This window comes from Panicum virgatum, chromosome 8K (genome assembly GCF_016808335.1).
Source record: "Panicum virgatum strain AP13 chromosome 8K, P.virgatum_v5, whole genome shotgun sequence".
NCBI lineage: Eukaryota > Viridiplantae > Streptophyta > Magnoliopsida > Poales > Poaceae > Panicum > Panicum virgatum.
Genome location: NC_053143.1, coordinates 1,784,849 through 1,807,983, shown reverse-complemented (window position 1 = coordinate 1,807,983; position 23,135 = coordinate 1,784,849). Strand labels below are relative to the sequence as shown.

Here is a 23,135-nt window from a genome sequence, read left to right as displayed (position 1 = left end):
CGTGCCTCACCGGGGATTTATTCCCCTGAGGGGTGCCAGGCTGTGGTGTGTGTTAGTGAGTGTGTAGGTGTGTGTGCACTCCGGTAGGCACGTCCTAGATTTTTCGGCAGCCCACTTGCGTTTGAGCGCGCGGTCGGCGCGAGTGCCCAACTGAGTTTTTATATGATTCCTCAGTACTCCTGGGTGTTTTAAAAAAAAGTTTGAAAACATACACCTTTTTCAGAGTTTGATGTTGGAGCAACAATATAGATTATAGAGTACTCATTAAATTGTTAACATGTGGATGTCACTTGCTGAATAGTGCAATCTGGTCAATTACAGACATCAATTCCAACTAGTGTGAATAGACAAGATGCCTCCCAAATTGAATGAAAGCTGCACGCGTCGGCGTCGGCGACCGAAAAGGCCACTGTCGCGCGTAGCATATACTCCCAACGTTCTCAAATATAAATTATTTTGGGATTCAAAATTTATCTTTAAATATAAGTCATTCTAGGATGAGTGTTGACTCAAACATTTTAATTGTGCATTGTTTTCGGATCTTTCCCAATAGAAAGATGTGTACGCAACTATATAGGGGAAGGTATATTTAGGGAAGGTGCATAAAAAAAAGACATACTAGTTTAATTAGTACATTCTCAATGCTTAATAATTAGGGATAGTAGAGTTTTTTTTTGTACACAATCATAATTTGTCCTAAAAACTTTGGAATTACTTATATTTCAGAACGGAGGGAGTATATTATGACATCAAATGCATTAGACGACTTTAAAGCGCAGTTAATAAGGTAGCTAGAACAAGATGCTGCTAATCTCTTTTGAAAAATGGAATAATGTTAGAGCACAGCAAACTGGACTACGGTGTGAAATAGTACTCGAGGCTCTGGCACGCATTACAAACAAAAACAAAAAAGGGGATGAAAACGTGCATTACGAGATAAGAGGAGGGTGCATAATAAAGTAGACAGCAGGCATGTTTCGCAATAGACAAATAAACAAAGCTCTAGCAGAATTATTTTTTTTAAAAAAAAAGGAGAGGAGGAAGGACAGTGTGGAACCTTGTGTTCTCTGACTCTGCCTTTCGTCCTCGAGCGCCGAACTTCATTATCACGCATGATCAAAACACAACAACTCCGAGTCAAAAAAAAAAAACCACAACAACTCCTGCACAAAATAAAAAAATAGAAATAATACAATGGCACCTGGTCTGGGCTCAAGGAGAAGCAGTCTATTTTATACTAGGTAGCAGTGAAGTATGAAGAGCGTGAGATGACCGTTTCCCTGGTGTCCCTTTCCTTCGTCGTCTTCACCAGTTCATCTCACGCGCTAGCTGCTCGATCAACGATCCATCTCTCTGTGTCCACCGTCTCCATCAACCAACGCGGCTTCGATGCCCTCACGCATACATAAGCTCCCGCAGCCGTCTCCATATTTCGTCGCCTTGCCTCCTCTCCACCGGCTCAGTCAGCGAGACCTCAGCCTGCAGCTTGCTCCACCATCACCCTCCCTCCATGTCCGACCGCGTCCACCCCGTGCCGGCGCCTCCGCCTCGCCTCCCCAATCAACCACCCGCCGACGCCGAAGCCCCCGCCGCCGGTGCCAGCGCGCCGCCCACGGAGACTGAGACCACGCCGCTGCGCGTGCACCCGTCCTTCAACCGCCCGCCGTCGCCGCCGCCCGGCACCTACATCATCCAGGTGCCCAAGGACCAGGTCCTCCGCGTCCCGCCCCCGGACCGCGCGCGCCGCTACAAGAAGCTCGCCGCGCGCCCGGCCCGCCGCCGCCTCCTCCGCGCCGCCTGCTGCTGCTGCTGCGCCGCGCTCCTCCTCCTGCTCCTCCTCGCCGCGGCCTTCGCCGGCGCCGTCTACCTCGTCTTCCGCCCCCGCGCGCCCACCTTCTCAATCGCCTCCCTCTCCATCCGCGGCCTCTCGTCGTCCTCCTCCTCCGCCGCGCTCTCCCCCGAGCTCGACGCCTCCGTGCGCGCGGACAACGGCGCCAACAGGAAGGTCGGCGTCGACTACCGCGGCGGCGGGAGCGTCGCGGTCTCCTACGCCGGGCAGCGGCTCGCCGCGGGGCCGTGGCCCGCGTTCCGGCAGCCGCCGCGGAACGTGACGGTGTTCGCGGCGGCGATGAGGGGCCAGGGCGTGCGGCTGACGGATGAGCAGGCGAGGCGGCTCGCCGAGGAGCGGGCCGCGGGCGCCGTGACGCTGGCGGTGGAGGCGAGGGTGCCCGTGCGGCTGCGCTTCGGCAAGGTGCTGCGGACGTGGACGGTGGACGTGAAGGCGCGGTGCGACGTCGCCGTGGACAGGCTGGAAGGGGATGCCGCGGCGGTGAACAGGGGGTGCAGGGTCAGGGTCAGGCCGCTCTGGTGGTGGTGGTGATCGCCGCCGCCGCCGGCGCTCCTGTCCGCCTAATAATTAATATAAACGGCTAGTGATTAACTACTACTATTCTACTCCGTATAGCAGTAACGGTGTGCTACTATTGAATACAGAGATTACTAGTACAAGGTTGCCAGTGGAGTAAATTCTTGCAAAACAAAATTCTAGAGAATTTTTTTGGGGTTATGGGTGTATGTGTACAATATATACTAGTTGAATTCCCCGCGCGTTGCTGCGGGAATTTGAGATTATAGTTAAGATGATAGTTTGAGGTTATAGTTTAGGTAACATATTTGGAGATTAATGGAAAAAAATCTAAATAAAATATTCCTAAGGATATATATATGAAGACAACAAATTAATTTATGAATGATGAATGATAGATGACTATATCCATTCTAATGGACATATGTATAATCTGTGAGTTTTGGAATACAGGTGGCTTTAATAGAAAAAGGAAAAAGACTCTCCATCTCATAATACTTGATTTTATATATAGAGTATTTAAATTGTCACATAATAACACTATTAGGATATGATTCTTGTCTGATTTCGCCCGTTGATGGATCCCGTCACAGGCGATGACCAAGACCGTCGGCACGCTCGGCCCCAGGTCACGCTATGTCTATACCATCTCCACCTGCCTCATGCCTGGCATGTCCAGTAATTTCCCACGCCCTCTGTTGCTCTGACTCCATAAAAAAAAATTATTCTGCTTTATACTGCAACTACAATCCTTTTTTCCCACGACACAATGACACCTATTGAAGTTTATGCATTTGCTGACATTCTATCATCGAACATAATTTTACCTTTAAGATGAACAGATATAATTATTGTATCGATATTTTGTCCCCCATATATGTACTGCATTATCTATAATTTAGAATATATTTAGCGCACAATAGTTTCAATGGCTTTTGTCAAGTGGTTCACCACATATTTCATGTATAATAATTTAAGGGAACAATTTATAGATGAGGGGAGAGTGACAAAGAACTTGCCTAGTAGATGCGCGCATCGCTGTCTAGTGCATACAGGAGCACAGTGTTTGCTTTCAGAGAATAACCACTTGCAGTATCTGCGTGCTTCCATTGACGGGAAAGGAAAGAGGGTGCTTGAGCTGGTGTGGTCGAAGCTGCTATATGAATATATATATATATGACCATCCATTTCTCCCACCATTTCGGCTACTCAATGCAGTTTCGGAGGAGCCCATGCTTACTTTTATCTTGCCATGATTAATCGAATGAGTTATTGAAATAACAGGTGAGCAAGTGGAGAAATGGTAACGGTAGTTAAGCACTAAAGCGAGACGCTGAAGGGTCATTGGGAACTATTCTCAATTCAGTGTGAGGCGAGCGGAGTGGCACTGCCTGTTGGAGGAATTGAAGGACGCGTGCACATTTTACATCTCAGGTCATTATGGCCTGATATATTATTAAAAAATTATGGGCAGCATGCACTATACCTGTTGGGAGATGAAACAAAAAGTCATATGGCTGGCACACACAAAAGGTTAATGAAAGAAATTAAATCAATATGCAAGTATTGTAACGGCCAGCAGAAGTGAACCATCGCCTGTATTGGATGATAAACGGCTGCCTACCACTTGGATGGACAGATGTGTTGCCCGGGCAGGCGTGGTGAGTTGGGAGCGATAGGGGCAGGACGGAGGACCCCATGACATGGAGATGACGTGGACAGGTTGCATGTCAAGAGAAATACAATAAATGATAGATAGTGGGTTGTGTTTATATAAGATATATAGATTTGGGGATGATGCGAGGGAAGGCTGCCGTCAGTTATTCAGTACATATATGGATTGCATCATGACCTGGTAATGGTGAAATTGTAGATAACCTTTATGTTACTGTGCAGAAAAAAGTGGATTATTGGATCATTCATTTTACTGTGCAGTGACTAGCGAGGGTGCTGTGAATGTGATAGTGGAGTGGTGATCAATGGCAGGTCAGCTCAAAATTTCCTTGTCACCAATTAATGCAATGCAAATTATTAGGACAAATCATTTTCTCTTGCATTCTCATTCAGAATAATAATCGAGGTTAGTTTTGCAATTGCCGTGACGCGGGGAATGGCATGTAACTAAGTAATAATGGTGACGAAAGGAATGGAATGCCCTAATAAGTGGTGGAGCTGCAGGTTGACTTTGTCAAAATCTCGATGCATTAGCAGGTAGTACAGTAACTTAGCATCATCGGCTTGTGCTGATGCTTGATTTCCTATACTTTCCGAGTCTGAGAGGAGGGCCGGATTTATGTCTGTATAGGATATGTAATGAGATGGGCAGGCCTTTATGCGCGCCAATATGCCGGATTTACAACTGTCATGCACTGCAGCTGTTCTTCTTCTCCCCCCCCCCCCCCCCCCCCCCCAATTGGGATTGTCGATCTAATCCTGTCTGTCAGTCACAATACCTGAATGACGTGAGAATATTCAGCTTAATTTAAGGTCGATGGGTGTCATCTTTGGGTTCCTTCCAGCTAGCTAGTTGCATCAGCAAAGCAGAGTGCGTCAAGCAAGCAACTCCAGGGAGGTCAGGGATCAGATGGCTGAGTCTCGGGTGCGCAGGCTGTGTGCCCCGGAGTGATGCGTGTTCATCATCTTGGTGCCGATGCGATAGCTCCATTCCAAAGCACAGAGACAGTTCCAGACATTAACCAATTTCTCTGAATTTTACAAAGAAACAGCCAATGTATACATTCTTTGAGAACACATAATATAAGGAACATTGATCAGATTCGAACGGATTGGGACAGGATCAGGCATAGCTCGGTGTAATTTGCTCAGCTTCACCAAGATCCTGATCCTGCTGAAGAAACCTCTTGGGCAACCTCTGGTATCGACCGGGCATAAAACCCACGTCTGCATAGTATTTGACTATTACTGAACAAGAACTGAGCAACCCACTAGGTTCAGATGTGCACATGCATGCAGATCTGAGCTAAAAGATCAGGCAGTGTACTCCAATCTTGCTTTTCCTGCACCTTCCATTCACGTCCAATGTAAAACTTAAGTCTTTATAATGCATTAGCGTCTTTCTAAATAAGTGGAATATAGGAACAAGCGATGAAAATATCAAAATAACATGCTTGAAACCGACTTCAACATGCTTCAGTGCTCAGATAGGTTCTCCGCTTCCAAACCAATAAAGTGTACCCGTCCAGCTAGATTGATAAACTGTCAGATAAATAATCTCTAGGAGTTTCTAACACCATCATCTTAAGGCCTGCCAGCATTAGAAGCTGCAGCATTGCCGCTTCAAAATAGCCATCTTATCTACTACCATTACACACCAGCTTCCATATGTACAGACATAAGAGAGAGCCTGCCAATCTCACTACCTATCATTCATTAGACAGCAGCATCACTTCTTCCTTCTTTTCGAAGTCCTGGTTGCCTGCGAAGCTCCTGCAGAAGACGCCTCTTGAGCAGCCTCAACCGCTTCAGCTTTAGCACGTCGAAGGGTCCTACTCCTAGGCACTGCTGTTGATGGGCCTGCGTTGTTATTTTCTTCCACCAGCTCGGCTTTGACTTGCTTGCGCCTCTTCCTTGATGAATGGTTAGCTGAAGGGGCTTCATCCTCACCAGGCTCATTCACATCATCATCGCAATTGGCTTCACCATCCTGGCGGGGCCATTCAGTACTGCAACCGGGACAAGCTCTTGAAGCCTGCATATGCAGATAAATTAGCAAGCTGCAGCTTTAACATCAATAAGGTTAACAGTGTCAACTACAGTAAGGTGACTACCTTTCGCTGTGAAAATTTCTTCCTCAGACAGTACTCGTGAATTCTTACATTGCATTCCTCATTGGGACAACTTGATGCCTGTTGCAAACCATAAGCAATAGAAAAATAATCACAACTTTTGCAGGTTAGATGGTAAACTTATAACAAGACCGAGGCAACTGAAAATCATAAAATCATCACGAATGAGTACCTTTATACAAGCTTTTGCAGGTTAGATGGTAAACTTAAAACAAGACCGAGGCAACTGAAAATCATAAAACCATCACGAATGAGTACCTTTATACAAGCTTCGTTACAGACCACACATGATGGGATGTCATTACCACAGAACCAGCTTCGGAGATCAAGAAATGATCTGGTGCCCAGACCAATCTTGCCTGTGGAGGTGTATGACAACCAACGATCCCGTATCAGCTCATCCAGGGTTTTCTCTTTCTGGCTAAGTGAGAAGTTCTTTATGGAAGTAGGAAGAAGAGATTGGCTGTCCTGTGAACCGCCTACAATTATGACCTGGGATAGAACAGTCAACAACTCATCAGTCATCACACCATATTGCAATCAAGATTAAGGTCTAACAATCAGTATATATAATAGTGCTGCCGTGCCATGCCAAGCCACAGAAAAGACTGAAAGGTGCTACTTCTATCATTGATGACATGGTAACAGAAATATAGTATATGAAACTATTATATGCTTAACTGCTTGTAAATTTGTAGCTATTAAGAGCTACAACAAGCAAATGGTCATTTAGTACATGTTGACATAAGACAAATGCATGGTAGATAAATACATGACAACCAACAAATCATGTTCCTAGAATACTGTACAACAAACCTGGTTGTCCAGCCGGACATTGAGAGCGTCAATACTGGTTATGCTCCCATCATTTCCAGCTTCCTGAACAATTGCTTCTAACTGCCGCAGGAATCATTAGTTACATCAGTACATGTGAAAATCATCAGACTATGTAATGTCAGATTGAGCTATACAAAGCAAGCTAACACATACCAGTCCCTTGTAGAATGCAATCTGGGGCACAGAATACTTTGTCCCAAGCTTTGATTCTTCGTCAGCAATGCTATTAGCCACTCCGTAGTACACCATTCCATCATACTGGTTTATGCATGCTCGCAACTCAAACTGCAGAAATGCGAGTTCCTTGTTGATCTTGAGAAGTGTATCATTGAACAGTTGTTGATGAGTTGCTGCAAGCCAGGTTATGAAATAAGTGATTGGAGACTAGTGACTAGACAGTTGGCAAAATGAATTAGAAGCTTGCAACCCATAGATTATATATGATTCAGTCAAGTAGCGAGCCAGGCATCATCATTTGAACTGAAAATGACTTTGAGACAGGTATAGGAAGGGGTACCAGGGTCCCTGTCAGAGACAGCAGCGAAGACTGCGTGGAAGTCGGGCTCGGCAAGGGGGCCGCGGGAGAGGAGAGCCTGCAGCAGGGTGTGATGGCGCTGGCGCCAAGGCAAGGGCGCCATGCTCCGGCTGCTCCCTCTCGCTTGGAAGATAGCCCAGCACTAGCAGATATATGCAGTGAAGGATGGGTTGGCCGTTGCGTTGCGTACTCTGGAAGGAGAAGGGGGCGGCGGAGTGGCTTGCACTGTAAGCTGCTGCTTGCCTCTGCATCCCCCCTGTTGAGCAGTAACAAAGGCCGGCCCCCCATCCCATGTCCACGACTCTTTTACCCCACCCCCACCCCAGGCTACCCTTTTGACCCCACTCAGGGTGCTCGAACCTCCAGCCCTCCCGTGCAGGTGGAGCCGGCGCGGCGGCCCAAGCGGGCATGGCGCAGGAGCATTTCGTCGAGCACTTTATATACGACGCATAAAGGGAGGAGAGGAGCTGAGCAGGTGGCTTACCGGGGTTCTTGCCGGAGACGGCGGCGAAGACGGCGTGGAAGTCGCGCTCGGAGAGGGGCCCGCGGGTGAGCAGCGCCTGCAGCAGGGTGTGGTGCCGCCACGACAGCGGCGCCATCGCGAGGTCGGTGACCGGGTGCTGCTAGGTTTCGGGGTCCCCGGTCGGATTAGATCCGGCGCGAATCGGGAAGGAATTCCTCCGCCCGAGGGGGATTGGGAAGATGAGAGTAGAGGACGGAGGGAAATCGATGGTTTGGGGGGATGGATGCCGATGGGGATTTCGCGGGAAGCAAGCGCGGGGAGACGGGGAAGGAACCCGGGAAAGGAAATAGATGCTGCTGGGTGGGTGGGTGGGTGGGTTGGGCTGGCAACTGCAGCTGCAATGAATGGGCTGGGCTTCCTGGTGAGGTCTGCTTGCTCTTGGGCCGGAAGTTTGTGCTAGATATTTTGGCAGCCAGCGTGCTGCTGGTGGTGGCCACACACGACACGACGACTCCCACTCCCACCCCCACCCAGCGATCCTTGCATTCCATCTCCATGGCCGGCTCTGCGGCGCGCATCTACGCCGGCCTCGCGCCCACCACCACCACCATGATGGTGGCCGCGACCGCGACGACGCTCTTCTCGCCCCGTCTGCGACCACCACCGCGACCCTCTCCTTCTTCAAGCATATACCACCTGCACCGCGGCAGAGGCTGCTGCGGGGCGCGCAACGCCGACCTCCGCTGCCGCCGCCGGCTCCTCACGGCGCGGGGCGAGCGCCCGCCTCCCGACGACGACGACGAGGAGGAGGAGGAGGACCCATCGTCGTCGGCAACTGCTGCTGGGTTCGACGCGGCGGTGGCGCTGTTCAACCGCGGCGAGTACCACGCGTGCCACGACGTGGTGGAGGAGCTCTGGTACGGCGCCGAGGACCCCGCAAGGACGCTCCTCCACGGCCTCCTCCAGTGCGCCGTCGGCTTCCACCACCTCTTCAACCAGGTCCGGACGAATATAATTGTTGGATTCGGGGACTGCATACGCATGCCAGCTGCAATCGGTCGATGAATTATTCTGCATTTCACGCCAACAACCCGCGTTCAGAACCACCGCGGCGCGATGATGGAGCTCGGCGAGGGTCTCTGCAAGCTCCGCAAACTCAACCTCCACGACGACGACCCCTTTTCCCGGTTCCGGGAGGAGGCCGCCGACGTGCTGCAGTTCCTCTACCGCACCCAAAAGGAGCTCGCCGCCTGTACGTGCAGACTTTATTACCACGTAATCGTTCCTCACTTAATTCCTTCTCTCGTTAGCTCGAAATGCTGCTGATCAATCACCATTGACGATTCAGGCACCGATTACCTTTGCTTAACCATGGATGGCTCGCCGAGCTCGTACCAGCTGCTCGGCAACTTCGCCGCCGGCCAGCAACTCTACCGCTTGGAACCTGCTGACGATACAGACGTTGGCGCTTCATCAAGCGTAATCGTCTTCTCCGTATCTGACGATCGCACTGCACAAGCGGCTCCTCCCAGAGTGAAACTTCCAACATTACATGCCACGGAGCAAAATCTGACAGATCTTCAACGTGACTACCAATATACATAGCTAGCGCATCAAGTTGTATCTTTAATTCAGCTGACAAGTTTACCTCAAGTGGCTGAAATCATTCATCTAACAATGTGTATGTGTATGTAGCCTACCTAGCACATCAAGTTACGTTTTCAGCTGAGGTCCGGTCAAATAGCTGAACCATTGACCAACCAATATATGTTGCCTAGTAGCCCTTAAAAAATAAATATATGTTGCGTAACTCACTAATTTACGATTTTGAGCGAGCATTTACTTAATTAGAACAAAGTAGTCAATATAATAAGTCATTTCATTCAAAAGAATTATAAAAGAATACTTTAATAAAATTTGATTCGGGTCTTAAATTTGATCTAATTGTAGTCAATCCAACAAAAATAATCAATAAAATATCTCACGCATGGGCCACACGTTGCCTCAACAAGAAAAAAAATTATAACTTATAGAAAAGAAATTATTTTTAAAAATATAAAATATTTTGAGCTTTCATTACACAACATGTGAATGTTTGGACTTTACACAACACAGCTACAGACAAATCTGAAGTGAACGGGCCAAATAAGAGTAACTCCAGCAATAGTCCCTAAATCAGACTCTCCAAATGCTAATGAGGGTTGCCTCTATTTTTTAGGAGCATTCAAATTTGCTCCAACTCCAACAATAGCTCTCAATTTTAACTTACAATAGAGGGCTCTCTAGAGACCCCACTAGGAATGGAGGATGGTGCCCATTAGGAATGGAGGATGGTGGAGGAGGGAATTTGAAGACCTCCCAAAATTGAGGGTCTGCTGGAGTGTATCCTTTTAACTTAAGCCTCTAAATTTGAGATAAGAGGTTGAGGGTCTTCTGGAGTTACTCTAACATACAGTGTGGTGATTTATTTCTAAACTCGCAACTTAAGTATTGTTCCTTAATGATCCATCCATCTTTAACTTCATAGAACCGATGGCAATAGTGGTAGAATATACTGTTTTTTTTTTCTCTGAACTCATAGCATATACATTTCTTCACTAATAGTATTTTCTTCATATAACGTTTACATGGCATTAAGCTAACACTAAGCTAGGATGCAATCAGACAATATTATTCTAATCTTAACACACATATATTTTTCTATAAGTTTTTCTTCGAATTTTAATAAGATACCGACACAATAATAATCTCACTATCGTGTGTCATGATATACGTATTTTCTTTCATTACCATCCCTTTGCTTTGTCAATATATCAGTTTTCTTTACACCATCTATCCTAGGTTTTCGCACAAAATAACCGGCATCAATATTTTCGCACAAAAAAATAAAGAAAATGAAAACCCCAGAAACACACACGCACGCCCAAAGGGCAAGGGGGAAAGAAAAGGGTGGAAAGCCACCGCAGCAAAACCAAACCCTCTCGGCTTCCCCCCTCCTCCCCGCTCCCCTTCCCCTTCCCCTTCCCCTTCTCATCCGCGGCGGCACGCTCAAGCTCAGGGACTCGCTACCGAGGTATGCATCTCTACCCCCTACAACTCCGAGTTTCAATCTCTCACCATAATCCCAAAATTTCTGATTTTCTGGGATTTTTTATGAATTTTTACGCGCAAGATTGGTTCGATCTTGCGAAGACTACACATTTGTCTAGGTTTTTGGGGTTACCGCGAGGGAGCTGAATTAGTTGGAGCCTTCGTGATGGCGGGCGCGAAGGCGGATGCAGACGCGGAAACGGGGGACGCCGGCGGCGGCGCAGCGGGCTTCGGGGTAGGCGGCTCCTTCAGCGAGCAGAGGCTGGTCGAGAAGCTCAACAAGCTCAACAGCTCAGCGGCGAGTATTCAGAGTATCCTTTTTTCTGTGGTTACTTTCTTGCACGCTCGCAAATCCCGAAGCCTAGGTGTTGCTGTCCGTTTCATATTCTTTTGGTTAAGTAGGCCTAACATGCAAATTGCAATGTCTATGAGTAGAACTGCTCAGGAGATTTCATTGGGCATACTAAGTGGCCTGTTCCATTCCGTGCAGTGCTTATTGTCTTCTTGTTAGTTTTCTGGTGCACATGAATAGAAGTTAAAAATCCTCTTTGCGTATGAATTTATCGAATCTATATGACAATGTGATTTTATGGTTACCGCACTGTCAGACATTTTTCTTGATTTTAGTGTCTTTCTCAGGCAGTTTATTTGAGAAAAATAGTATTGTTAATGTAAATACATCATGGTAAAAGTTTTGGATATCTAATGAGCTTGATTTTTTAAGTGTTTTTACCCTTGGACTTAAAGGCGTAGAAATCAGGACTCCATGTGTTTCAGGCCCTGTTTGGCTCCCAGACTTTTTTCATAAGTCCCTATCACATCAAAAAGAATCTTACTATTTTATAGTATTAAATAAAATCTGTTTATAAATGTTTTTTGACAGCTGAGTGCTAATTCGCGAGACGAATCTAATGAGCCTAATTAATTCATAATTTGCTACAGTGATGCTACAATAACCATTCGCTAATCATAGATTAATATACCTCATTAGATTCGTCTCGCAGTTTAGCCCCAGGGTTCTGCAGTTAGTTTTATAATTAACATTTATTTAATACTTCTAAATACTAAAAAGTTCCAGGGACTTAAAATAAGTCCCTGGAACCAAACAGGGCCTCACTTCCATTAGCTCAAAAGGTGATCTAGGCTACCATCATCTTGCTAATAGCACTATTACCATCATCTTACTGTCACTAATACCCTTTTCTCTTTTACTTCTTTGTCCCCTTTATTGCTGGCTTCTGTTTGTTTTCAGCTCTAGCCTACACCAACTTCTGGTGACTAAAAGGCTTTGTTATTATTGTTGTTAATGGCAATGCTTGGTTACCATCTCTATAAATATGATTTTCATAATCTTTTGAGGCTGTTCCCTTTGTGAAATGGAAATGATAACAGGAACTCCTAGGACTCTACATTGCATATATTAATAATCACTATGTCTTTCTGCCATCTTGTTCAGTTTGCCAATTAAGTGAGGAAAACAATTATATGACATATCCTTCACTGAGGACTAAGGAGCTAAATATTGGTGAGGTGGTTCTAAGTTCTAACTGCCAAATTAGCTTGCTCTGGTTGCTTTTATTTATGTACTATGATAGTAACTAGTAAGCCGTTTTTACTCTTGGTTCGTTGATTGAACTTTATGGTATTCTGATCTGATAACCTTATGTTAACTATGCCATGTCCAAAATAAATTGTGGCCGCATATTATTGCACTGAAAATGTATTGTGAAAACTACTTCACCTTTTTATATTATGCCTGTATATCTTCATTTTGAGCCAACTAACCAGTGAGATGAAGATACTTCCTACACCCGTGACCCCCTATTGATTAAACAAATTCTGTAAGGCATATGTTTGGAGTTTGAAGTAAAGGTACAGTCTGCAGTATTAGCATTCTGCATGCCCTTCTTTATTGACCGTAGGAAAAGAGAATCCTATGATTTCAATATTATTGTGCTGCTTATTTGTGAGGAATTGCATGCCATATGTTGTATATGCCACTCCATATCTAAGCGAGGAACTGTGAGATATACTGTGTATGTTCTTGTTTTGTCCTTTTTTACTAGAATTGCCCTTTTTCCTGTGTAAGTTTGCATTTAGAGATTGCATTAGTAGTTCTTTTTTTGTATTCCTTAATTCTTGTGCAGCACTTTCACAATGGTGCATTTTTCACCGCAAGAGGGCCAAAAGGGTTGTAGACACATGGGAAAAGCAGTTTAATAGTGCAACGAAGGATAAGAAAGTATCATTCCTGTATCTATCGAATGATATCCTGCAAAACAGCAAACGCAAGGGAGGAGACTTTGTGAATGAGTTCTGGAGGGTTCTACCTAGATCACTGAAACATTTCTATGAAAACGGGGGAGAAGATGGAAAGAAAGTAGTGGCAAGATTAGTAAGTTTCATCATATTTCACTGCTACGTAATTAACTTTTCGCGTTCCACCAGCTCCTTTTATTCTAGAGTTGTCCAAGAACATTATCCAAGAATTCAGGAGGATGTAAATGTGCCAGTACCATTGGATTGACCATCATTGGTTTAGTTTGTCATGGGAAATTATTTGAGCCATATGCTATTGCTGCTCTATATTATTCAACTAGCCTTATTACTCCCATGGTACGCTTAACTGGATTCTAGATAGCACTTTCGTTTGCTCTGATGTATTTTGATGATGTGATCATAGTCATGTGCATCAGGGCATGGTGCATTGTATTTTGATTTATATAATCATGTGTAGAGAAAATGTGAGCTTAATACTACAGATGCATCAATTAGTAAAACAATTAACCTTTTGATACGCTGCTTTCCTGCGTGTTCAGGAAAAGCAGATACCCTTCTTAGTTTCTAGCCTAATTCCTCTATTTCTAGGAGTGTTGGGTTTAATGAGTACATTATTCCTCAAATGAGTGTCTTGCTTGATATGTTGCTAGTCAGCTGCCAGAAACATCGATTCAGACTCTTCCACTGGTATTATATGTATAAAGTATTTGCATAGTGTTTGTGAGTCATAGTTTGCTTGGACCTTCATCAACACTCTGTAAGGAAAGTTCCTATTCATAGCATGACTATATTGATTATGGAATTACTGATGGTAAATTTATTCATTCACTTATCGTTTATTACAAGTAAAAAAAAACTAAGTATATCTTGCTATTTTTTTCGGAATTACAGATAGGAATTTGGGATGAACGCAAGGTTTTTGGGGCCCGTATCGAAAGTCTGAAAGATGGCATTCTTGGTGACAACCCTCATATATTGGATAACAACGGGAATAGTTCAAATCCTAGCTCTAATCCCCCTTCAAATTCCAAAGTTTCACGGAAGGATTCTGGTACAACAGTAAAAGTAATGCTTACTCTCCTGCGTAAATCTAACTTATTGGGTTGTATATTAGAGCACCTTCTTATTTGTTGGCTTTTGCTGTAGAAACTTACTGTTGGTGGGATGCCTGAAAAGATTGTGACTGCATACCAATCGGTCCTTGATCAACATTTTGATGAAGACACAGCTTTAAACAAATGTAAGAGTACTGTTGGTGTTTTGGAGAGGATAAATAAAGATATAAACGATGCTAGCACCAATGGTAAGGACATTTCTTGCTCATATTTAGTGTTGTGAATATTTACTGTTGAATAAAGTTTGACAGCACTCTTATGTGCTCTGTTTTTTTTTGTCCTGTATTTTTTTTCATAAGGTAATCAGCCAGCATCAACATTGATTTCTGACCTTCAAGAACAAGAAATGACCCTAAAGCAGTGCATCGAACAACTTGAAAGTGTAGATGTGGCCAGGATATCCCTGATCAATCAATTAAAAGAAGCTCTCAGCGAACAGGTCTTGAGGCTTTCTTTATCCCACCAATGCTCCATTTCAATTACATGCCTTGTGCTGTTCAGAACTGTATGTTTTTTTTCTTATATGACAGGAGTCAAAGTCAGTGGTTCTTCGCAGTCAGTTGCAAGTAAGAATTATTCTTTATCTTGTTGCATGATGTTGTCCTTTTCCTTTGTTGTTATTTCCTTGCAAAATCATGTCCTAGGTCATTCTTCCCTATGATGCCTTTACTGTTAATGCCCAATTAAATGGGGTTTATTAGGTCATAAATGCTGATCATGTTCTAGATCTGTAAGTATTCTCATTATGATGCTTATATATCTTGTCCTGTCTATTCTATTAATCTATTTTGGAGTTTATGGACAATATTCTTTTATCTTGGTACTAGCTAAGATGCCCTATGATATGTGGCCATAAGTAGAATGTTTCATCTATCTTTGGCATCCCGTAGATGAATGCATCCACATGTTCAGAGTGTGATAAAATAATTAGAAATAGAGGCGGGGCGTGCACAGATTCTTAGGGAGGCGCTAACATTATTAAACCAATTGTGGTTTGCTTGGTATGTGTTTGTTCTTTGTTGCATGTATATGTCAGCGATCATAATTCATAAATCATAACAACTTGGTGCGCCTTATGTTAAAGACAGTATTTTGTGGTACTTTTTACATGCATTTGGGCTGTGAATTCAGATGTTTTCTGTTTTGGTAGGTGTGGGAAACTCGATTAACATCCATACCCATCAGAATCTTACCTATACGTCCATAGCTATAATAGAGAGTGTCTATAAGTGGATATGTGTTGACCTACAAGTAGATAATATTATCCATTACCCCTACATTGCAAGTGGACTCACCTGTGCAGTTGGTCCTGCCAGCTCCGCACCCCCAAGTTTCAGTTGAGCTATTAAAATTTATGGTGTCAACACTAGGTTGAAATTCCAACACTAAACTTTTGGTCGTCAAGGCTTCATTCATTTTCTTCATGCATATGGAGTCTGCTTGTGCATCTAGTTTCCCAATCTGTGCAAAGCAGGTCCTTTATATTATTGAATCATGCCCAACACATTTAATTAATGTCGTTAGAATTCTATGTTGTCAACATGAGTTGAGTATAGTGAAATTTTGCTCAATTTAATAGAGTGGGTAGTATTCTATGTTAGGCATAGAATTTCAGCTGGCTGGTTGAAATGTCGTCAAGCTTCTGGCATCCTTTGTGACGAAAGGGTGCCACAAAAGCTAAAAGGCAAGTTCTATAGGACAGCAATTCGCCCAGCGATGTTATACGATGCTGAATGTTGGCCTACAAAAAGGCGACATGTCCAGCAACTGAGTGTAGCAGAGATGCAAATGTTGCGGTGGTTTTGCGGGCACACAAGGAGGGATAGAGTCCGAAACGAAGCTATTTGGGATAGGGTCGGGGTGGCACCAATTGAGGAGAAACTTACTCAATATCGGCTGAGATGGTTTGGACATGTCCAACGGAGGCCTCCTGAGGCGCCGGTGCGTAGTGGGGTTCTTGAGCGGGTCGATAATGTAAAGAGGGGTAGAGGTAGACCTAAACTGACTTGGGATGAGTCGGTTAAGAGAGACCTTAAGGATTGGAATATCTCTAAAGAGATAGCTTTGGATAGGAGCGCTTGGAGACTAGCTATCAATGTGCCTGAACCATGACCTTTATTTCTTTTTGGTTTCATCTCTAGCCTACCCCAACTTGCTTGGGAAAAAAGGCTATGTTGTTGTTGTTGTTGTTGTTGTTGTTGTGTAATAGAGTGGGTAGTATTAAATTTCTAATGATCTGTGCAGGCGTGGGTAGGGGAGTGGGTCCTGTCCTCATACCCTATATTCGAGTGAATTGGTAGATTGGTGGAAAGGATTCTACTGCAGGAGAGAGCTGTGGTGTGTTTGAGTGTGTTAGAAGGGGTCTTGTAATTCATTGGCGCGACTGGATAGCTGCGCCCCCCAGCAGTGCTCAGCTACCAGACAGCCCCAGGGAGGCAGAGGGTTGAGACGGCACTGGGAAAGGCAGATTGCTAATTCTTACATGACTAATCTTGGGAGTCATTTTACAGTACTGTTCCTGATTATGGTAATCTTTACCCAAGGGCATCCCCATTGAGATTGATGGAAATTGTAGAAGATCAAATCATCACCCTATCTAACTACTACTTACTGTGTGTCTTTGTTAGAGGAGTCAAGGGCCTATTGGGCCTTAGCCCATTAGGGTTAATTAGTCGCTTGCTTAGGGGTCAAGTATATCTCTCTATATAAGGAGAGGAGATGTACCAATCTAAAGCAAGAGATTAGAAGGAAATCCCTTCTCTCTTGCCGGCCGTGGGCAAAGCCCTGCGGCCGGCCTCCCCCGGCGCCCAAAACCCTAGCAATCGCGCCCTCTCCCTCTCTCACGATCTCAGCCCAGCAGCCACCATAACAATTTGGTATCAGAGATCAGGCCCCGATCTGCCCACTCTGCTGCCCTTGTTGCGCCGGCCATGTTCCCCACAACGGCGGCCATGGCTGGCCTTGGTTCACCCGTCGCGCCGCCAGTTTTCAACACCGCCACGGCCACCACGCCGCCGCTGCCTGCGCAGCAGTCTACGCCTCCCACAAGCGCTCTCAACGCGTTGACGACGGCCGTCTACAGCATGCAGCGCCAGATAGACGACCTCTCAGCGCGTCTGGCAGCGCTCGCAGGCAGGCCATCGCTCTCCGTGCAGCCATGGGTCCGGGGCATCCCGGCCTTTCCGGCGGCGGTTCCGGTCGTGCCGGAGAGTTTCTCCGCGCCACGGGTCATTCCTGTGAGTTCGGCGCCCGTCTCCTTCCCGTCGTTTACCGCCCCCAGAGTGCTGCGGGCCTCTTCTACTGGGGCGTGGATGGCATCCAGGTAGCGGCGCGCGCAGCTGCAGGCAACGGCGAGCTGCTGGCGTCCAGTCATCCCTGCAGTAGTAGCCTTGCCGCCGCTCGGGAAGAAGGCGTTTGCGCAAGAGGATGTCTGCCATGTGTCAGGACTCAGGAGTGTTCTAAAAAATGTTTTTAAACATCGTTTAATCTTGATTAAACGCTGAACGGTGGCCAAGCGTTGCGTTTAATCACAGTGTCGTTTAATTACAACACACATTTAATCATGTTCAATCTATGTTTAATCACAAAAAACTCTACACCATAGGTAAGCGTTCGCCTAGCGTCTAGCGTTTTTTAGAACCTTGGTGTCAGCAAGAGATTAGAAGGAAATCCCTTCTCTCTTGCCGGTATGGATGCAAGCGGGGCGGGTTCTGCCGCTAACCCGCTGGGCAAACCCGCACCGCGTGCCCGCGAGACACTGCAATTTCAGCCCGCGTTGGTGAAGCGGGCCTACGCGGGCAGCCCGCGAGAGCCAACGGCGCCGCTGAGCCCGCAAAACAAAACGATAAGCCGTCGGCTCTCTCTCTGGCGTGTGGTCGTCGCATCTGTCCGCTCGCTGTCGTGGCCCAGTCTGCCGCCGCCGTCCACTTGCGTGCCGACACCGCGTCGCTGAAGCGAACCACGATGTTCTACTCGCGGTATCCAGCGCCGGCGCCGCCGCAAGCCTGCACCCGGCCCCGTCCCTTCCAACACACTACATCAGCGGCCAGCTAACCTGCAACTCCCGTGCAGATCGAGCTCCACGGATTGGATCGGGCATCTCTTCATTGATTAGCTAGCCTCATAGATAGATCGTGGATGCCGGCGGCAAGATCTGGTTGCCTGTGGCAAGCTCGTTCTCGCCGTGAACCTGCTGTCAGTTCTTAGTTACCGTCACTGGCATCCGCCCGCGGGAAGCACGTATTCGGGGCTGACAACCTCTCTGCCAGGAGCAAGCTCGTCCTCGCCGGCAAGGCCACCACGAGCTTCCCGACCCTCACGCCTTCCCTTGCGATGGAGCTGGCAGCCCGCCGTAGAGTCTGCCAATGGCCGTGACGGCGGCATGAGGTCAGATCACGGTGCAGGAGCTTGCAGCTGCAGGGGCACGAGACCAGCGATGCTATTCTTAGTCTTCGCGGCGCGTCTCCACCATTGAATGACCGCGATGGCTTCTCTGTATGCTGTGCGACCGGCGGACGCATGCGGGCTGCCGCAAAAACCCGCAAAAGCAAAGCGGCGCTATGCGGGCTGCCGCATATGCCCGCGATAGGACTCGCGGCTTGTGCGGACGCGGGGCGGGCAGCCGCAACCCGCCCCGCTTGCATCCATACTTGCCGGCCGTGGGCAAAGCCCTGCGGCCGGCCTCCCCCGGCACCCAAAACCCTAGCAATCGCCCCCTTTCCCTCTCTCACGATCTCAGCCCAGCAGCCACCATAACAGTCTTCACATAGATCTTGAACACTCTTGCCTCTTTCTTCTTTTGTTTCTTTTTTGAAGCCCCCCCCCCCCCCCAACCACACACGGTTCTTCTTCCTTTTTTTTTGTGGAGCGGGTATATCAGAAAAGGTGGTTTCAGTCTCACGTTAGCCAGCTCCCAGATCTAAATTCATGCAGGTTAGTTAAGAAAAGAAAAATCAAGACTTCATGAATTCTTTGTTTGCTGAATGCACTTGGGATAGTGAGCAGTGAGCACATGTGTCAAGCCATCTAGTGTTCCTCTAGCACAAGTATGGGTCTTACCAACTCCTATTGCTACCTGGCTACCCCACAGGCTTAATTAAATCCCATGGCTCACTTGAACTGCTTCCTGATCCAGCTATATTTTTGAAAAAAGCGCACCTAGACTACTTCCCTAGCACTTTGATAGTCCCTGTGCATCACCTTCTGGCTGTTGCTTGACATCCACCCAGTCTGGCTGTTGCATTCCTCTGTCTTATTGGGGATGAGCTGATAACAAAATGCCTGAGGTCTTAATTTGAAATAGAGATTTGTATCCCAGATTATGGAGTAATGCATGTCTTGTTGCCTATCACTGCCTCAATTAACTTTCTCGCTGGAATTTATCTGTGAGGTCACAATTAACTTTCTTAATATTGGTAATATCATTGTATTTGATATTTGTATCTGTTCTGCAATTGTAATTAGGCTCTACCCATTTTATGACATTATTAAAGTGATACCTTGCTAATCTTTGATCTCATTATCAAAACAGGTTGCTCGAGCAGAGGCTGAACTTGTCATTCAACTTAGACAACAACTGGGTGGTGCCCTTGCCACAAGCGCCACACAATCTAGTCCTAGTCCGCTCATGATTACTCCACCAGAGAAAACAGCTGGTATGGTGCAAGGTTCCGGAGTAAGGTCGACACCTCCACAGTCACAGCCACCGCCTCCAGCAACCTCACTTCCCCCTACGGTCAGTGCAGTGGGTGACGAGTCCAAGAGGTCGGCAGCAGCTATGGCAGATAAGCTTGCATCTTTGTCAGCACCTGTGCTGAGCTCCATTCTCTCATCTCTTGCCGCTGAGCAAGCTGCTTCCATAAATGGCGGACCACCGTCTGGAGAATTCTCTGGAGGACCACCAGGCTTCCAGATTGAAAAGAGGCCTAGGCTTGAGAAGCAGGCCGGTGATATGGGTGTTCTTCCCTTTTTTGGGCAAGCACCACAGGTGCAACAACAGATTGGAGCAGTGCCTACTACTCTTGGAGGCACGCAACCACCAACACCAGTTTCATTTCCACCACCTCCACCGCCATTGCCATCTCTATTGCCACCGCTTCTACAACAATTTGGTCAAAATACTGGTGGAATGATCGGAATGGGAGGACCTTTCGGGATGATGGCAAGCTCTATGCCACCTCCACCTCCTTTGTCCAACATTATGCCGGCAGGTTTCCCAGGACCAAGTGGGCCACCTCCTCCACCTCCACCTCCACCCGCTCAGAGCCAGCCCCAGCAGCAGCAGCAATCTCCTCAGGCACCACAGCAGTCACCGACATCAACTGGATTCTTTCAATCATCAGGCATGAGCTTCTTTCCTCCAGTGCAGGTGCAGCAATCTCCATCTGCCCAACGACAGTGATTTAGTGGTGGCATAGCATTCATGGGGCTATAAAGGCAGCACCTTGTGCTAACTTTGTACATTAAAAAAAATCCCCGAGTATCGAGCTTATATGTGACTGGTCCTGCAAGCGAAGCAGGACCAATTGTCACGGATTAGAAAGATTTGTAGAATAGGCGTGCGGCTTTTGTGATGTATAACTAAGTTCTTCCTTTTGGTCCGAGGAGTTGTCTGACTCTTCATGGTCATATACTCATATGTTGTAGTTAGACTTTGCCTTTTCCTTTGCATTGATCTTCTGAGGCAAAAAGAAACCGACGTTGGCATTGATGCTTAATAATGACCCACTGTTAGAACAGTTTAAGGGCTGAAACATCAGTAGAACTTACTGGTCATAGTCACATAGATATGATGTGAACTGCAAATATTTGTGATGAGATTGTTTAAATTTAATTATCATTATTCTGAAACCATAACGTCCTTTTTGGGTGCATAATCATGGCTCTCTCATTACTTGCTCTCAGTCAAGGAACAGTGATTAGATGAGTTGAAATGAAATGACAGAATTTGGGGAAAAGATCTTGTGCCTGTATGGTCAAGTTTGCTGGAGCAGAGATCCCGCTTGGGGTTATGTGTTGATGCAGTAAGCTATGTAAGCATACCCATGACGGCCAGGCTTGCCTTATTTTGCTTCCAAAGATAAGGGAAGGAAGACGGACGAGTATCATGCACAGATGGATCTCAAATTACCAACATAGAGTTCCAACTTGTGGATGAATGCCAAAAAAGTGAGCCCTCCAATGAAAAAACAACATTATGATCGTTTCTACTTTCTTTTATAACACAAGACTTGTAATTCTATGCTTAATTATGATCCAGCACTATTTTGAACTGAAATTACCTGCTCTGCTCGTAGTAGCCCTATCGGGTTAGTTGTGTCTACTGAAAAGAAGAGGGGGAAAAAATGCAAGCTAGTTACAACTTACAAGCCTACAAAAGAGGTCGTCAGAGGAGGTACAAGCTGTGAGACCCAAAGGGCGCTTGTAGATTCCGGCCAATCGGCCGTGACCTTCACTAGCTAATAAGATGGATTGGCTAATTAATTCTGCCTGGGGTTGAATCTGCTCCCCGGCGCCGACTTCATGCTGGCGTTGAACTCCACGGTGGGCTTGGCGCCGGCTCTGGCCGCCGCCGCCACCGCCGTCGCTGGTTGATGGGCGGCGCCCTTGTCATGGAAGGTGTTGATGGCCGTGGCCATGATCGCCGTCGGTTGCAGTAGCAGCAACCTCCTGGCAGCCGCCCAACCTTGGCCGTCCGGAGGCAGGGTTGTCGTCGTCGGCGATGCTGCTGCTGCTGCTGCTGCAGTGGCACTGCCGAGGAGGAGATGAAGCAGCAAGATCACGGCGCTCATGGCCGCGCTGCAGCATACAGCCTTCAGCGCCGATCTGCAGAGAGACTTGAGCTGCGACTAGCTTCACTTCACTTGTGAGCAGGAGTAGGAGAGTAGTAGATCTTCTGATCTTGGGGATGAAGATCGATGGATGCAATGTAAGAATGTTGGTGTCTGTTTGGAGTTGCACAGTGTTAGCTAGTAACCGCGGCCTGTACTTATATTGTGGCCGGGCAGGTAACATGGTTGCGAGGGAAAGAAGCACGCTGCTTCCATGTCCGCCACCACTAGTGGGAACATGCAGAGAACATGGATGCTTCTCAGTGCTGGAGTGGAGCAAAAGGGCATCAGGCATATGACCGACCTGTACGTGTAGTGAACATGCATGTCGCCGTGAGATCTGGAAAGATAATTCACTTTGACTAGCTATGATACAGTACTTTTCTCTCTCTCTTTGACTAGATAAAATACACTTTTTCTCGAGCTGGGCGGATCTAATCCAAGCATGCAGGCGCCTAAATGTTCGATAGTCCAGACATCCGCGTACCATTTCCGTCCTGCATTAGTTCTCTCATTCTCCCAAATCACACAATATTGCTGTCAGGTTAGATTATCTGGTCAAATGCTTAGTATGGTCAGTTCAGACGGAGTTCTCTGAATGCCGACCATGTGAAGTTCATGCATGTTCATCTTAATTACTCTGACTAATATTTGTACATATCCGGCGGCGGCGCCGTGTAAACTGAAGGAGTTTCTAGCTATCAATTCAGTTAAGCCGCGCCTTATGTGATCAAACGATACGCTCGCTTCTTGGGCTACGGTTAGGATAGCTGAGAATCTTATTTGGTTGTGCGTACAATAATATCGAAGCTTCA

The 23,135-nt window shown here is 46.6% G+C and overlaps 4 protein-coding genes across 6 annotated transcripts; 3 read left to right on the top strand and 1 right to left on the bottom strand.

Annotated features, from left to right (window-relative positions):
* The first annotated feature begins 1,425 nt into the window (after nt 1-1,425).
* LOC120646045 (NDR1/HIN1-like protein 13) lies at nt 1,426-2,526 on the top strand. The gene has a single exon (XM_039922751.1). It carries the CDS (start codon nt 1,511-1,513, stop codon nt 2,378-2,380), a length of 870 nt encoding a protein of 289 aa, XP_039778685.1. The 5' UTR covers nt 1,426-1,510; the 3' UTR covers nt 2,381-2,526.
* A 2,950-nt stretch (nt 2,527-5,476) lies between these two features.
* Nucleotides 5,477-8,327, bottom strand: LOC120646044 (non-structural maintenance of chromosomes element 1 homolog). Of its 2 annotated transcripts, none has more exons than XM_039922748.1 (6): nt 7,526-8,327; nt 7,162-7,358; nt 6,988-7,068; nt 6,430-6,663; nt 6,154-6,231; nt 5,477-6,074 (listed from the first exon to the last, which is right to left on the bottom strand). In XM_039922748.1, the coding sequence occupies exons 1-6, from the start codon at nt 7,644-7,646 to the stop codon at nt 5,769-5,771; spliced, it is 1,017 nt and encodes a 338-aa protein (XP_039778682.1). In that variant the 5' UTR covers nt 7,647-8,327; the 3' UTR covers nt 5,477-5,768. The 2 variants fall into 2 exon arrangements, with proteins under 2 accessions (XP_039778682.1, XP_039778683.1); XM_039922749.1 differs by having other exon boundaries at nt 8,028-8,326.
* A 172-nt stretch (nt 8,328-8,499) lies between these two features.
* On the top strand, nt 8,500-9,828 carry LOC120646043. Its single transcript, XM_039922747.1, has 3 exons — nt 8,500-9,005; nt 9,108-9,258; nt 9,355-9,828. Exons 1-3 carry the CDS (start codon nt 8,562-8,564, stop codon nt 9,609-9,611), a joined length of 852 nt encoding a protein of 283 aa, XP_039778681.1. The 5' UTR covers nt 8,500-8,561; the 3' UTR covers nt 9,612-9,828.
* An 869-nt stretch (nt 9,829-10,697) lies between these two features.
* LOC120646041 (formin-2-like) lies at nt 10,698-21,343 on the top strand. 2 transcript variants are annotated; one of them, XM_039922746.1, is made up of 8 exons: nt 10,698-11,079; nt 11,216-11,407; nt 13,244-13,491; nt 14,268-14,441; nt 14,523-14,679; nt 14,791-14,930; nt 15,022-15,057; nt 20,022-21,343. In XM_039922746.1, the coding sequence occupies exons 2-8, from the start codon at nt 11,263-11,265 to the stop codon at nt 20,889-20,891; spliced, it is 1,770 nt and encodes a 589-aa protein (XP_039778680.1). In that variant the 5' UTR covers nt 10,698-11,079; nt 11,216-11,262; the 3' UTR covers nt 20,892-21,343. The 2 variants fall into 2 exon arrangements, with proteins under 2 accessions (XP_039778680.1, XP_039778679.1); XM_039922745.1 differs by having other exon boundaries at nt 11,179-11,407.
* Nucleotides 21,344-23,135: the final 1,792 nt, after the last annotated feature.

What these genes read in the sequence shown, in the direction of transcription:
- LOC120646045 (XM_039922751.1), top strand. Translation starts at nt 1,511, where the DNA reads ATGTCCGACCGCGTCCACCCCGTGCCGGCGCCTCCGCCTCGCCTCCCC.
- LOC120646044 (XM_039922748.1), bottom strand. Translation starts at nt 7,646, where the DNA reads ATGGCGCCCTTGCCTTGGCGCCAGCGCCATCACACCCTGCTGCAGGCT. An exon ending in TGTCTCTGACAGGGACCCTG is followed by an intron (nt 7,359 to 7,525) that starts GTACCCCTTCCT and finishes CCTGGCTTGCAG; the next exon opens with CAACTCATCAACAACTGTTC. An exon ending in TTGCATTCTACAAGGGACTG is followed by an intron (nt 7,069 to 7,161) that starts GTATGTGTTAGC and finishes TTCCTGCGGCAG; the next exon opens with TTAGAAGCAATTGTTCAGGA.
- LOC120646043 (XM_039922747.1), top strand. Translation starts at nt 8,562, where the DNA reads ATGGCCGGCTCTGCGGCGCGCATCTACGCCGGCCTCGCGCCCACCACC. An exon ending in TCCACCACCTCTTCAACCAG is followed by an intron (nt 9,006 to 9,107) that starts GTCCGGACGAAT and finishes ACCCGCGTTCAG; the next exon opens with AACCACCGCGGCGCGATGAT. An exon ending in CCAAAAGGAGCTCGCCGCCT is followed by an intron (nt 9,259 to 9,354) that starts GTACGTGCAGAC and finishes TTGACGATTCAG; the next exon opens with GCACCGATTACCTTTGCTTA.
- LOC120646041 (XM_039922745.1), top strand. Translation starts at nt 10,771, where the DNA reads ATGATATACGTATTTTCTTTCATTACCATCCCTTTGCTTTGTCAATAT. An exon ending in CTCAGGGACTCGCTACCGAG is followed by an intron (nt 11,080 to 11,178) that starts GTATGCATCTCT and finishes TTTACGCGCAAG; the next exon opens with ATTGGTTCGATCTTGCGAAG. An exon ending in CTCAGCGGCGAGTATTCAGA is followed by an intron (nt 11,408 to 13,243) that starts GTATCCTTTTTT and finishes ATTCTTGTGCAG; the next exon opens with CACTTTCACAATGGTGCATT.